This window comes from Pristis pectinata, chromosome 16 (genome assembly GCF_009764475.1).
Source record: "Pristis pectinata isolate sPriPec2 chromosome 16, sPriPec2.1.pri, whole genome shotgun sequence".
Classification (NCBI taxonomy): domain Eukaryota; kingdom Metazoa; phylum Chordata; class Chondrichthyes; order Rhinopristiformes; family Pristidae; genus Pristis; species Pristis pectinata.
In genome coordinates, this window is record NC_067420.1 from 37226439 (window position 1) to 37241928 (window position 15490).

Consider the following 15490-nt stretch of genomic DNA (forward strand, 5'->3'; position numbering starts at 1 on the left):
TTCAGTCCAAGAGATAACTGGGGGTATTCTAAGGTAGAATGCAGATTTTCTGAAGAAGTTCTGTTGTTATCTGACCAAGGAAAAGCAGAAGTTAGCTACTTACCGAAACTGCAGCCACCCTTCGAGGCTGTGTCACACCAATCACTCGTCCTTCCGCTGTCCAGCCAGCTTCTAATAGATACTGTGCACAAATGAGAAGAGAGGTGAGAAAGAAGCCATCAGCCTTGTGAAAGATTTGTCTTTATACAGAGTCCACTTTATGACTTTCTGTGAAATGCTTCCCCAATGAAAATCATTCTCCAAACAATATCTTCCTCCCTTTAATCACTCAGTTATTAACTACAACTCAATGCTACATGATTTTCAAAGCAGAAGCAATTGTCCAAGCTTCAAACGTTGCCACATTCCCTTTCTCCTGTAATATGACACTAAAATATTTTGCAAACCTTTAGGCATCAATTTGGTTGGGAGACTGTAAAAAGCCTGTAAAGTTCTACACTTAGATTTAGAATACAGAAAAAGGCCAATTGGCCCATTGTGGCTGTACCAGCTCTTAGAAATCTTATCCAGTTTGTTTTGCACCCTTGCTCTTTCACAAGAGCCTTGCCAGTTTTAGCTCTCCCACTCTGAGGTAAATCTGGATTGCTGACTTTCAGCCTTTTATATCTCAGTAAGGGTAGGATTCCTGCACAGGCACAGCCAACTAACAAACTCCGACACTTACTGAGTGACAGGTGCCGTCACATCTGTCACCATACTTTGTTGCCGGACTCCACATGGCACCCAGTGATGGAGCCCCATCTTGCTAGGATTTCCCAGCATTGTACTGGGAAAACGTCCCCTCCCACCTACGCCAGTTTAGACCTAACATAAGATCAGAACCTCTATTCACTTGAGTGGGGATTTCCAGCTGGAGGTTAGGAAGACAAAGTAAGTTATTTATTTTTAACATATTAGCTAATATTGCGCCTTTATTTCAGCAGGGGTAAGCCAGGGAACCACAGGCTAGTGAGCCTTACATCAGTGGTGGTAAACTTATTGGAACAGATTCTGAGAAACAGGATTTATTTGCATTTGGAAAGGCAAAGACTGATTAGCGATAGTCAGCATGGCTTTGTGTATGGGAGATCATGTCTTATGCATTTGATAGAGTTTATTGAAGAGGTGACCAAGAAAACTGACGAGGGCAGGGCAATAGACGCTGGACTTTAGCAAGGCCCACATGATAGGCAGGTCTGGAACGTTAGAACACATGGGAACGAGAGTGAGCAAGCCAATTGGATACAAGAGAAACAAAGGACTGCAGATGCTGGAATATATCCTATATCTCCGATGTATTGGGCTTCCCCTTTTCCTATATTCAGTCCTGAAGAAGGGTCCTGACCTGAAACATTGACTGCCTGCTTTTCTCCACGGATGCTGCCTGGCCTGCTGAGTTCTTCCAGCATCGTCATGTTTTTCAGTTGGATACAAAATTCGTTTGGTGGTAGGAGGCAGAGGCAGGATTGGAGGATTGCTTTTCGGTTTGGAGACCTGTGACCAGTGGTGTGCTGCAGGGAACAGTGCTGGCTCCTCTGTTGGTTGATACAGTATATGTATTAATGATATGGATGAGAATGTAGGCGGCATGATTAGTAGGTTTGCTGATGACACCAAAATTGGCGGTATAACGGACAGTGAAAAGAGGTTGTCCAAGGCCACAACAGGATATAAGTCAACTGGGAAGGTGAGCCAAAGAACGGTAGGTGCAACTCAATTCTGACAAGCGCGAGGTGTTGCAGTTTGGTCAGTTAAACCAGGGCAGGAGTAATGCAGATGGAATTTTAACTCATACGAGTGTGAACTAATGCATCTTTGGAAATTAAACCAGGCCAGGGTCCACACGATGAATGGCAGGACCCTGGGGAATGTTGAACAGAGGAACTTAGGGGTACAAGTACATAGTTCCCTGAAATTGCCAACACAGATAGACAGGGTGGTGAGGAAGGTATATGGCATACTTGCCTTCATTGGCCAAGGCATTGAGTACAAGAATTGGGACATCATGTTACAGTTGTACAAAACATTGGTTAGGCTGCACTTGGAGTATTGTTGCAGTTCTCATCTCCACAGTATGGGAAAGATGTGATTAAGCTAGAGAGGGTGCCCAAAAGATTCACAAGGATGTTGCCTGGATTAGAGTCTTAAGTTATAGCGAGAGATTGGATAGGCTTGGGCTGTTTTGCCTGGCTGAGAGGTGATATAATAGAGGTATATTAAATTATGAGAGGCGTAGATAGGGTTAATAGCCAGAGTTTGTTTCCTCTGGTAGATTATCTAAAACTAGACTTTTAAGGTGAGAGGGAGGAGATTTAAAAGGGCTCTGAGGGGTAAATTTTTCACACAAAGAGTGGTTGGTATCTGGAATGAGCTGCCAGAGGTGGTGGGGGAGGCAGGAACAGTAAGAACGTGTAAAAGGGGTCTGGACAGGTACTTGAATGAACAGGGCGTAGAGGGATATGGAAATAATGTAGGCAATTGGAATTAGTACAGATAGGCGTGATGGTCAGCATTGACATGGTGGGCCGAAGGGCCTGACTCTATGCTGTATTTCTTAGTGACTATTGCTTAGTGTTTTGAAGTGCATTATAATTTTTAGAAAGATAACAACTAACCATTTGGATTATTTCTATCCATATTAATAGTTTTTAAATTCTCTGAATGCCACAGATATTCACAAACTATATAAAAGTGAACCTCCCAATTTTGCCTTCTGTCAAAGGATGTCAGGATATTTTGGGAGCAGGTCCTCTGGAAGCCCTGTTCCCGGGCTGCCTGAGAACAAAACGTCCTAAAACCAGGGAACTAGTCAGTTTCCAAGTGGACCTAATTGTTAATAAATAACTTGCTCCAAAATGGCTGCAACAACAGTCTTTATCATTGGCACATGCCACTGAAACGAAACAACACAGAGGACAAAATATCCTTTGGTACTTGCAAGTTTATGATTTGCCAAAAATGAAACGTAAGGGAAATACCGTAGCATGCTGTTACCAACCTGAGGAATCTGAGTGCTCTTTCCACATCCTGTTTCACCTACTATCACCAAAGTCTGATAGTTCTCCACCAAGTAAAGGATATGATTTCTGTGCTAAAAAAAAGCAAAACAAAACGGTAAATCATCACTTTTCTTTCGTCATTGCCCCCAACCTGTCCTGTAAATTCTTGTAGCCTGAGAAAATCCACAGTATTCCAGGGAAAAAAAGAATTGCAGGTCATAACAACAGACTTATTACCACTAACTAATTATAACTGGTCCGAATAATAGAATCTGATTTACCAACACATTCAAGTCCCACGTAATAAAAAAAAGACACATTCTTTTGCAACTTTAATTATTGCTGAAATATTTTAGAATTGTATTTGAGCGAGGGAATATATTGTGCCAGACGACTGCTGCACATTCCAGTAGCCCAGGAGCAGTCACCTGCTCCTCCAAGAATGCAGAAACATCATGATACGCAATTTTGAGGACTGTGGGGAATCTGGAAGGGAGTTGGATTAAGTGGCTACTCCGTCAAAGTTCCGGCACTTATTATGACAGGCTGAACATGCTCCTTTTCTGTGGCATGATTCTATAATCACGGAAACTAGCCTCCCCTCCATAGACTCTGTCTACACTTCTTGCTGCCTTGGTAAAGCAGCCGGCATAATCAAAGACCCCACCCACCCCAGACATTCTTTCTTTTCCCACCATTCAGGCAGAAGATACAAAAGCCTGAAAGCACGTACCACCAGGCTCAAGGACAGCTTCTATCCCGCTGTTATTAGACTACTGATGTATAAGACTACTGATGTCCCCTAGTAGGATAAGATGGACTCTTGACCTCACAGTCTTCCTCATTATGGCCTTGCACCTTATTGTCTGCCTGCACTGCACTTTCTCTGTAATTGTAACACTTTATTCTGCATTCTGTTATTGTTTTCCCTTGTATTACCTCAATGCACTGTGATGAAATGATCTGTATGGATGGCATGCAAAACAAAGTTTTTCACTGCACCTCTTTACATGTGACAATAATAAACCAATTTACTAACTTTACCAATTTATCAATTTATAATATTGCTTTTTTCTACAATAAAACTGAGGCTTTAGGACACTGTTAAGTCATGGAAGGTAATATATAAATACAAATTCAATCTTTCTTTTACCAGGTAAAGCAGCAATTTACTTGTAATTCTTTCAGTTTAGCACAATGAATTCACTGATTTGACACAATATCCTCTTCACCATGAGATCAAATGCAGATGGGGCAACACTTTACAATATACCTCCATTCAGTGTATAGACTAGTCTTTCTGCTTCCATTAGCCTGTTACTTTAACTCTCAGTCCCATTCACACACAGGTTTCTCTATTGTTGGTGTCCAGCACTGGTCCAACGAAGTTCAATATGAGCTTGAGGAACAGCATCTCATCTTTTGACTGCGTTGTTACAGACTTCTAGACTCCACAATAAGTTCATCGATTTTAGATAATGATTCTGCTGTTCACGCTTTCATCTTCATTAGACCTTTTACATAATAATTACCACCCCTGCACTATCATCTCTCATTTCATCTCTCCTGACTTTCTGTTCTTTCCCACCTTCCTCTCTTTCTCCAAACATTACAACATGCTTATCTCCCATACTTTCCAGCTCGGATGAAAACTCATCAACCCAAATTGTTATCTGTTTCTCTCTCCACAAATGCAGTTTCACCTGCTGGGAATTTCCAGGACTTTTTGTTCTTATTTCCGGTTTCTGGCATCCATGGTATTTTGATTTTGCTTCATTCTTTCTTTGGTTTCGGTGCTAAGAAGTTGCCGTGGGATTCATTGGCAAAAACATAAGAAAAACTCAGGGCATGGTTACTCATTCAAGATTGTCCACGCACTCTTCAATGGTAAATAGAAATGGCCAAAACTCAGGTTCTTGCAACTGCAGAAGGGATTGAGAGTGGATAAAAAGGTGCAGAATATGATACAAACTTAGTGAGATTTGGGACCTGCACTGCCCTTCAAGTCACTCCCACGACATCTACCACAAAATGACATTGCAGATCCTATTTACTTCAACTATACATAAATAGCAACCCATATACGTTGATGGATAAATATACAGAAAAGTGTGACATTGAACCATATTGACTAGGAGGCAGTAGATTGTTGAGTGAACTTGACTTTAGTGAGCCAGAATGTAAAGGTGAGTAGCTAGTATTTGAACGTGGGATGTTCTGCCCGCCTAGGAGCACATGCATTTAAGGTGAGAGGGAGGAACATTTAAGGGAGACGTGCAGGGCAAGTTTTACTTTACACAGAGAGTGGCAGGTGCCTGGAACGGGCTGCCAGGGGGAGTGGTGGAAGCAGATATGATAGTGGCATTTAACAGGCTGTTAGACACATAAATATGCAGGGAATGGAGGGATATAGACCATGTTCAGGCAGAAGAGATTTAGTTTAATTCAGCATCATGTTTGGCGCAGACATTGTGGGCTGAAGGGCCTGTTCCCGTGCTGTACTGTTCTATATGTTCTATGTCTGGCTTAGTATGGCAATAGAGAAGGTCGTAATACCTCTACATTTCCTGCTTCTAGTCACAATCCAATGATTAATGGGCAGAGGAAGAAAGGAGGAGTAAGTGTGTGTGTGTGTGTGTGTGTGTGTGTGTGTGTGTGTGTGTGTGTGTGTGTGCGTGCGCGCGCACACGCGCGCATGTGGGGGGTGATGGGAGGATATGTGCATCTGTGGAGATTTATGTGCGTGGAGGCACACTTTGTCTCAAAAGAACATTCAGTCGCAATGCCTCTATAATTAAATGGACTCGTGCCCCCAAGTCACACACTGAAGCCTCGGCAAAGGTCGCCATCTTCTGGCAAAACTGAGTTTGTGGCCTGACATTAAAAATACATATGCTCATCAAGATGTAGGAACACAAATATGAGAAGTAGGATGCAAATTTGCTTCTGGAGATTCTCCAGACTTTTTTGTTTGCATTTCCTTGACAAAACTTATTTATTTCAAGGATTTGCAGTCCTGATGTAGAAACGACATTGATGTTGGTACAGTAGCACTGCAGGTAGTGCAGCTGTCTCACAGTTCCAGCGAACTGGGTTTGATCCTGACCTCTGCATAGAATTTGCACTGTGACCATATGGGTTTCCCTCCAGTGCTTCAGTTGCCTCCAACAACAACAAAGATGTGCTGGTTGATAGGTTAATTGACTACTGTAAATCCCCCAAAGTCTAGAGGGTGAAAGAAGAATTGGGGGCATATGAGAGAAAATAGGTTACAAGGGAATAATTGGGGGACTGAGATTGCTCTCTGAACAGCTATAGAGTTGACGGACCAAGAGGCTTCCTTTCACATCATAAAGGGATATGAAATATGGAAACATGAGATTAGTTATATTACACCTGTTAGATGGATTCTAACGGATGTAATATGTAAAGTAAAAAAGAAATTGCAAATAAAATTATCTCAAAAACAAGCACAAGGTGTAAAAACATAACTGGAATTGTTCCATCAATGCACCACAGACATTCTGCCACCAGAACTTCTCAGAGAACCAGTACTTTTATGATGATGCACTTTGCACCATTTCCATGTCCTCCAAGAGTAAATAAGGGTTACATTGTAAGATCCCTGCAAATAATGCAGTCAAATCCAGCGACCCACACCAAGTTAATCTTCAAATTGACATTTTGAAACATCAGCTGGGCTCACCGGTAGATACAAGCGTTAAAGTGAGATTTGAGGACATAGGGGAAAAAGCAGACTTGCGTTTATATGGTGTCTTTCACACTCACAATGTCCCAAAGTATAGCCAACAAAACACTTCTGTTGTGCCATTACTATTGTAATGTAGGATACATGGCAACCAATTTGCAAACAGCAAACTCCTACAAACAACAATGTGATAACGGTTAAGTAAACTGTCCTAAAGATGTTGATTGATCCAGATCATTGGAGATAATTTTCCTACTCTTCTTCCAAACAGTACCATGGGACCTTTAACATCCACTTCAATGGGCAGACAGCATGTCAGTTTAGTGTCTCAATGAAAAGGCAACAACTCTAACACTGCAGCAGTCTCTCAGTGCTAGAGTGGAGTGTCAGCCTCGATTTTTATGGTCAAGTCTCTGGAGTGGAACTTGAACCATAACCTTGTAAGGTGAGGGTGTTACCACAGTTGACACCTATTATCTAGATTCTAGGTCAGTTGTTAAGCCAGATCAAATATTAAGCCAAGGTCTCATCTTTCTGTTCTGTTGAATGTTAGAGACCCAGGGTATTATATGAAGTGCAGGGAATGTCCACACCAATAACAACAATCTCACTGTTAATTGTTAAATACTGCTGTACTCATAATGAACACTTGCTGCATTAACCTCCATACAGAACACTGATTTAGGCATCAATTTTTTTTAATTGGACCTGAAGCACATTGACACTATTATTTTAAGATTTTATGCGAATGAATTCCATTTTTACATGTTATTATACTTTATTTTTGCTTTCATTGAAAAAACATAAATACATTTACATCTTTATTGAGAAAAAATTAAAACTAAACAAATAATTAAAAGGTCAGAAAAAGTATAAAGAATGACACTTATAACAAGATCCTTAAACATAAATATTAGCAAAAATTTAAATATACTTATACCTTAAAGATTGGCAGCTTTTGCCTCTGCTGCTCTATGGAGAGGGAAGCATATCGATTGTAAATCACCGCGGTTCCACTCGCTTCTGCAGAACTGATCCGTTCTTCAGATATACCCAGACCAGGACCTTCGGTGCCTAAGCATAGGATGCAGTAAAATAAAATTTTAATCTGAATTTTTTTAGTCCAAAAAAAAAAATTCACCGAGTACAATTGTGCCCATCAATGGAAGCATCTGTGACTTTGATGGAAGGATATGAGAAGTTAAGCAATGCCTTCTCCTTCCCCTGGGCTTCCCTTCAGATTTATGTTGAAGTAGGAATCTACATGGATGTCTCTGGCTTATAAACTAGAAAATGAATGTTGACAGCAAGCTATTCCATTCTTATCTTGCATTCACACAAGCCACTAATGGTCACAGTTCAGAAGGGTCCTGGACTTCAATACTCCATTGCACAGGACAGTAAATGAACCCATAATTTTGGTTCAACAGCCTACCCTGACACTGGATCAACTGGGGATGGTGAACGGATGGCAGGAATCACTTCAAGAGTATCTGCTGAGGCACAGTTGGTAGCACTCATGCCTCTGAGTTCAAGTCCCACTTCAGAAACTGAAAATCTGTGCTGACACACCCTATGGAGCACTGCTGGAACGCTGCCCTAAAGGAGCTGCCATCGTTCAGATGTGACATCTATCCTAGACCCTGTCTGACCTTAAAAAAATATTAAAAACCTTTCATCTACCAGCTCTCGCTCCACCCTTTCCCTCCACCTATTTATACTTGCTACCCCCCCTCTATCTTTCAGTCCAGGTGAAGGGTCTCGACCTGAAACATTGACTCTCCATTTCCCTCCATAGATGCTGCCTGACCTGCCGAGTTCCTCCAACGCTTTGTGTGTTGCTTAAGAAATCCCATGTTATTATATGAAGAAAAGCTGGTTGGCCACTTTCATGCTCCAACTGAATCAAGTTCCTAAAACAGATTATCTATTAATATTGCTGGCTTAGGGAACTTGCTGTGTGCAGATAGACTGTCTTATTTCCTTCAGTACAACATTTCTAAAGCAATTCCCCAGTTACAAAGTTATAAAGGACTTCCCAAGATCATAAAAGACACATGTATTCAAGTTCTTTTCTAATGCCCTCGTCAGCACTAATTTTTACAGCCAGACAGAACAATAGCAATTTCAGCCAGATAGTTCTTTTATTGTCTCCAAAAGTTCAGCAACGAAGCTCACTAGGGGCTGCTTGAAGATACACGGCCTCAGAAAGAAGAAGAATGTTATGCACCTCATGAAATTCTGAATCGGCCTCACAGTTATGCAATCAATCACTAGTGGGAAGTAGATCTAGGGCATTTTCCTATAGAATGTCACATGGGACAAAAGAGATAAGCGGCAAGTCTACAGTTGCTCCTGTACATCAGTCAGCAGTAGTTTATAGTGAGCTATACACAATTCACCCTCTAAACTCAGAAGCACAAATAGAAGAGAGAGAGAGAGCGAATAAATTGCTGGTGGCCACTTTCAAATATTTATCTGTCATTCCAGTTTTCAAATATAGAAGTTTTTATTTATACAATGGCTTTCAATATTTCAGATGTCAAAAAGTATTTCACTGCTAATAAAGTACTTTTGAACTGTGGTCACAATAATTATGTTGCAAATGCGTCACCAAACAGCAAATTCTCACAAACAAAGCAATATTGAACAGATTACATCTATTAGGGGTTATGACGTTTTTTTTTCCAAGTTTTTCAGCATTTTCACAGATGTCATATTCTACCGCTAGGCTTACCTCCACTAATATTATGGGATCCATCTGTAAAAGGGGGAACAGTGTCCAATTGTCCTTTATAATGCGGCAAGTTAACATCAAAGTCAGTTCTATGTTATAATGGAACGTCAAATGAGGGATAAATATAGTCCTAGTTGCTGGGTATAACTCACTGCTCTTCTTCAAAATTGTGCTGAGGGAAGGCTAATGCTTCAGACTTAACTAAACATTGAGGTGCAATTATATCAGGCAATTCTTCCAGGCAAGATCAGGATATTCTATAGGTTAAAGTGATAAATACGCAAGCTAACAAGGAAAGCAAAATATTAAAATTGTTTGTTCATTTACGGAATATGAGTGCACCACCATTTAATGCTGTTCCCTGACTGCCCTTGAGAAAGTGGTAAATTGCATTCTTGAACCACTATAGTCCATGTGGTGAAGGTGTTCCCTAAGAGTTGCTGGACAAGGGGTTTCAATATTTAGTACTAGTGACAATGAAGGAATGATAATTTACGTCCTGGTCAGGGTGCTGTCTGATCTGGAGGGGAATATGCAGGTGGTGGTGTTCCCACATCAGATCAGATCAGATCTCTTTATTAGTCACACGTACATCAAAACATACAGTGAAATGCATCTTTTGCGTAGTGTTCTGGGGGGCAGCCCGCAAGTGTCGCCACGCTTCTGGTGCCAACAACATGCCGGCTACCATCGTCCTTACGGGTTGCGAGTTTGGGAGCTGCTGCAGCGCATTCTGCAGCGACAATGCATCACCGGCAGAGGGAGTGAATGTTTGGGGTCACGGATTGGATGCCAATTAAGTGGACTGTTTTGTACCCGTAGAGCTATTTGAAAGCTGCTCTCTCCCAGACAATATTAGTAGTCAGTGCCAAACATGTAGAGCTTTTTTTTAAAACAAGCAATAACATCTGCTAAACTCCATGGAGACGTGATTTCTCTAACTCCCGGTAACCCCTGCCCTCTGTTTACCCTTTCTTCCCCACCCACTTTGTTTTCCCTCAGTCCTGGGGCTGCCCTCATCCCTTCTCTTTCCCCTCCCCCGCGCCCATGACCTGCCCCTCTGGTTCTCCACCTCTCTCCCTTTATTCCATGGTCCCCTGCCCTCTCCTATCGGATTCCTTCTTCTTCAGCCCTTTGCCTCTTCCACCTATCACCTCCCAGCTTCTCACATCACTCCCTTTCATCCCCCTCTCCCACCCACCTACCATCCCCCCCTCAGCTGGACTCACCTATCACCTGCCAGCTCGCGCTCCTCCCCCTCCCCTTTTTACTCCGGCTTCTGCCCTCTTCCTTTCCAGTCCTGATGAAGGGTCTCGGCCTGAAACGTTGACTGTTCATTTCCCTCCATAGATGCTACCTGACCTGCTCAGTTCCTCCAGCATTTTGTGTGTGTTGCTAAAATCCATGTTGTCCACATTCATATCTCATGAGCACTTAGAACTAGGAGCTACAGGAGAACGTATGGCTACCGGAGCCTGCTCTGCCTTTCAGTGATCACGGCTGTTCCGATTTAGGCTCAGTTCCATTTGTCTAACCCAGCACTGTACTCCAAAAATCTACCTGTCTCAGCCTTGAACCTATTTAGTGACTCATAGTCCTCTGAGGCAGAGGATTCCACAGGTCACATGGTAAACAACAGCCACTTTATCATCCTAGCCAGGGATGCTGAAAGCCCATTTGTAGAGCTGCTGTGATATACACTAAGTCAGCAAACATTGTGGGTCAAAGAGCCAGTACATTTATCTGCCAAATCCTGCAAAATACCAAATTATTTCTGGCACGATTCATATGTCATTGTAACTAAGTGGAAACATTTTACTTCTCGTTAAGGGTTTGGGGATTCCAAAGCAAGGAGCTGAATAAAAAATTTAGTGCAATTTTAAAGGAGAACTACATCATCAGAAATGCTATTTTTCATCCCTGCAGACCTCCCTATGCATTGGGTCATTAAAATAAAACTAGGGTTCATAAGAGGAGGATCAAGAAGCTCTCCTATTGTGCTGACCTACCCTTCTCTTCAATCTGCACCACAAGAACAAATACCCTAAACTTGAGTCCTGATACAAGGTTTCGACCCGAAGTATTGACAACTCCTTTCTCCCCGCAGATGCTGCTGGACCTGCAGAGTTCCTCCAGCTGACTGTTTGTTGCTCCAGATTCCAGCATCTGCTGTCTCTTGTGTCTCCAATACCCCTAATCTTTCCTGCCCCCACCTCATTGCAGAAAGTTCTTTATGTTCTCTCTGCCCCTCCCCATTTCCTCTCTTTCTGTAAACTATTGATAAAAAGGCAGTGACCTGGAATGTTAAAACAACTGCCAGAGGCCACCTTACCCATTGAGCATTTCCAACATCTGCAGTATTTAGCACTTAGTCATGTATGTTTCAATATTTCTATAGATATATATTTTTATTTTCTATAGATGTAAACTTCTACAGATATACGGTGGAGAGCATTCTGACTGGTTGCATCCCAAGCTGGTACGGAGGCTCCAATGCACAGGATCACAAGCGGATGCAGAGGGTTGTAGACTCAGCCAGCTCCATCACGGGCACAACCCTCCCCACCATCAAGGACATCTTCAAGAGACAGTGCCTCAAGAAGGCGGCATCCATCACTAAGGACCCTCACCATCAAGGACATGCCCCCTTCTCATTACCACCATCAGGGAGGAGGTACAGGAGCCTGAAGACCCACACTCAAAGATTTAGGAACAGCTTCTTCCCCTCCACTATCAGATTTCTGAATGGTCTATGAACCCACGAACACTACCACATTTTGTTTTACATTATTTTGTAATTTATAGTAATTTTATGTATTTGCACTGTACTGCTGCCACAAAACAACAAATTTCACATCATATAAGGCAGTGATAATAAACCTGATTCGGGTGTTATTGGGATCTTCCAGTGCACAGATTGGTTGCTACGGTCATGCAATGGAAATCAAGGGGTTAATTCCATCAGAAAGGAGTTGACCAGCCGCCTGGCACACTGAGACGTTCCACTCAGTGCAAATGCCTCCTCCTGAGTGATGCCTTTTACTGCAGGCAGGGGGTCAGAGGCTCAGCAGTGAGGGACGAGCCGCCCCATACACATTTCACAGCAGCTAAAGGTGTTTGAAGGTGCTCCAGCCTGCAGTAAACGCCGAGACAGGGAGCCTGCACCCTCTCCGCTGCGCCCCCTCCCCGATCTCCGCTGCGCCCCCTCCCCGGGCTCCCCTGCACCACCTCCCCAGACACCCTGCGCCCTCTCACCTGCACACCCTCCCCAGACACCCTGCACCCTCTCCCCAGGGCACCCTCACCCCTCTCACCTGCACCCCCTCCCCAGGCGCCCTGCACCCTCTCCCCAGGGCACCCTCCCCCTCCTCACCCCTCTCACCAGCACCCCCTCCCCAGGCGCCCTGCACCCTCTCCCCAGAGCACCCTCCCCCTCCTCACCCGCACCCCCTGCACCCTCTCCCTGGAGCACCCTCCCCCTCCTCACCCGCACCCCCTCCCCAGGTGCCCTGCACCCTCTCCCCGGAGCACCCTCCCCCTCCTCACCCCTCTCACCTGCACCCCCTCCCCAGGCACCCTGCACCCTCTCCCCAGGGCACCCTCCCCCTCCTCCTCCTCACCCCTCTCACCTGCACCCCCTCCCCCCTCTCACCTGCACCCCCTCCCCAGGCGCTCTGCACCCTCTCCCCGGAGCACCCTCCCCCTCCTCACCCCTCTCACCTGCACCCTCTCCCCGGGGCACCCTCCCCCTCACCCCTCTCACCTGCACCCCCTCCCCAGGCACCCTGCACCCTCTCCCCAGGGCACCCTCCCCCTCCTCACCCCTCTCACCTGCACCCCCTTCCCCTCCTCACCCCTCTCACCTGCACCCCCTTCCCCTCCTCACCCCTCTCACCTGCACCCCCTCCCCAGGCGCCCTGCACCCTCTCCCCGGAGCACCCTCCCCCTCCTCACTCCTCTCACCTGCACCCTCTCCCCGGGGCACCCTCCCCCTCACCCCTCTCACCGGCACCCCCTCCCCTGATGCCCTGCACCCTCTCCCCGGGGCACCCTCCCCCTCACCCCTCTCACCGGCACCCCCTCCCCAGGCGCCCTGCACCCTCTCCCCGGAGCACCCTCCCCCTCCTCACTCCTCTCACCTGCACCCTCTCCCCGGGGCACCCTCCCCCTCACCCCTCTCACCGGCACCCCCTCCCCTGATGCCCTGCACCCTCTCCCCGGGGCACCCTCCCCCTCACCCCTCTCACCGGCACCCCCTCCCCTGGCGCCCTGCACCCTCCCCCTCACCCCTGCACCCTCTCCCCGGGGCACCCCCTCCCCTGGCGCCCTGCACCCTCCCCCTCACCCCTGCACCCCCTCCCCGGGGGGCCCCCTTCCCCCTTCCCCCTTCCCCCTCCCCTTGTATTTAAGCACGTCTTCCATTGCACTGCCCGGCTCCGTGCGGAGGGCCGGTGACTGTGCCCGGTCCCCCCCCCCCCGGATTTATTCCCCCCCCGGATCCCCTGTTATGTTACCTGGTTTCCAAAACTTCGGCGCTGACATGGGCGCCGCCATCTTGATGTGAAAGGTCACCGAGGTGGGCGGCTGTCAATCACCGGTGCGTCATCGCGGGCAGGCGGAGCCCCGCCCAGCTGGTCACCTGCAGGTCTGCATTGCATGGACCCAGGCCGGTCTGCATTGCATGGACCCAGGCCGGTCTGCAGCATTGCTTATGGAAGTGATAGTTTTTGTTAGCCTGACGTTTTTTTGTTAGCCTGACATTTTTTTTTACAAAAAAATAACAGATTAATGATTGCCCAGAGATTTAAACATGAAAATCTGAGCCGATATAGCATTACCCTAGGGCTACACTTGCATAATGTCGGTGGTGTGAAATGGAGTCACACAGCACAGAAACAAGGCCCCCGGCCAACCATTGTATATAGAACACAGAACATTGCAGCGAAGTATAGGCCCTTTGGCCCACAATGTTGTGCCGACGTTTTATCCTGCTCTAAGATCTATCTAACCCTTCCCTCCCACATAGCCCGCTATTTTTCTATCATTCATGTGTCTAAGAGTCTCTCAAATGTCCCTAATGTATCCACCCCCACAATCTTTGCCAGCAGTGTGTTCCACGCACCCACCACTCTCTGTGTAAAAAACCTTACCCCTGACATCCCCCTTATACCTTCCTCCAATCACCTTAAAATTATATCCCCTCATGTTAGCCATTGTCGCACTGGGAAAACGTCTCTGACTGTTCACTCGATCTATGCCTCTTATCATCTTGTATGCCTCTATGTATATATTGATACTATTTACCAACATAGCCTTTCCCATTTAAGTGCTTGACTAGATGCCTCAAGTACCGTAAAAATGAAGAAAACTACTGTCCCCTGTGAAGCTCCAACTCACAACTTTCAGATTATGAGACTAACATATTGCCTACAATGCTAACGGGACCCTGTTAAACAGAGTCTCCATCTGTCCATGCTAGTGGATGCAAAATATCCTATTCTGAATCCCTTTTGAAGAGAAGAGTTATCTGGATATGTTGACCAACATTTATCCATCAACATCATTAAAACACATGTTAAGATCATCACTGCTTGTGGGTACTTGCTATATACATGATGGCTGCTGTCTCTTACCTTGCAACAATTATCACAATTTCAAATGTTTTCTGTTGGCTGTAAACACTTTAGGACATGCCAAATGAAAAACACGATGATGCTGGAAGAACTCAGCAGGCCAAGCAGCATCTGTGGAGAAAAGCAGGCGGTCAACGTTTCGGGTCAGGAGAAGGGTCCTGACCCAAAACGTTGACCTTCTGCTTTTCTCCACAGATGCTGCCTGGCCTGCTGAGTTCCTCCAGCATCATCGTGTTTTTCATCTAGATTCCAGCATCTGCAGTCCTCTGTTTCTCCTGTTTCTCTTTAGGACATGCCAAGTTTAGTAAAGACGATATGAAAGCAATGTAATATTTGCACTGCATAAGTTTGTTTATAGTTAAACAGGAGCATG

The 15490-nt window shown here is 45.3% G+C and overlaps 1 protein-coding gene across 1 annotated transcript in view; it reads right to left on the reverse strand.

Moving 5' to 3' along the window:
- Positions 1–14038, reverse strand: part of dhx35 (DEAH-box helicase 35) — a 52658-nt gene extending 38620 nt beyond the window's left edge. Inside the window, exons 1-4 of the mRNA XM_052031349.1 lie at positions 13999–14038; positions 7688–7821; positions 3038–3130; positions 104–181 (exon numbers count right to left, since the gene is read on the reverse strand). Of these exons, the coding sequence (XP_051887309.1) occupies positions 104–181; positions 3038–3130; positions 7688–7821; positions 13999–14038 (345 nt within the window). The remainder of the gene's footprint in view (positions 1–103; positions 182–3037; positions 3131–7687; positions 7822–13998) is intronic.
- Positions 14039–15490: the final 1452 nt, after the last annotated feature.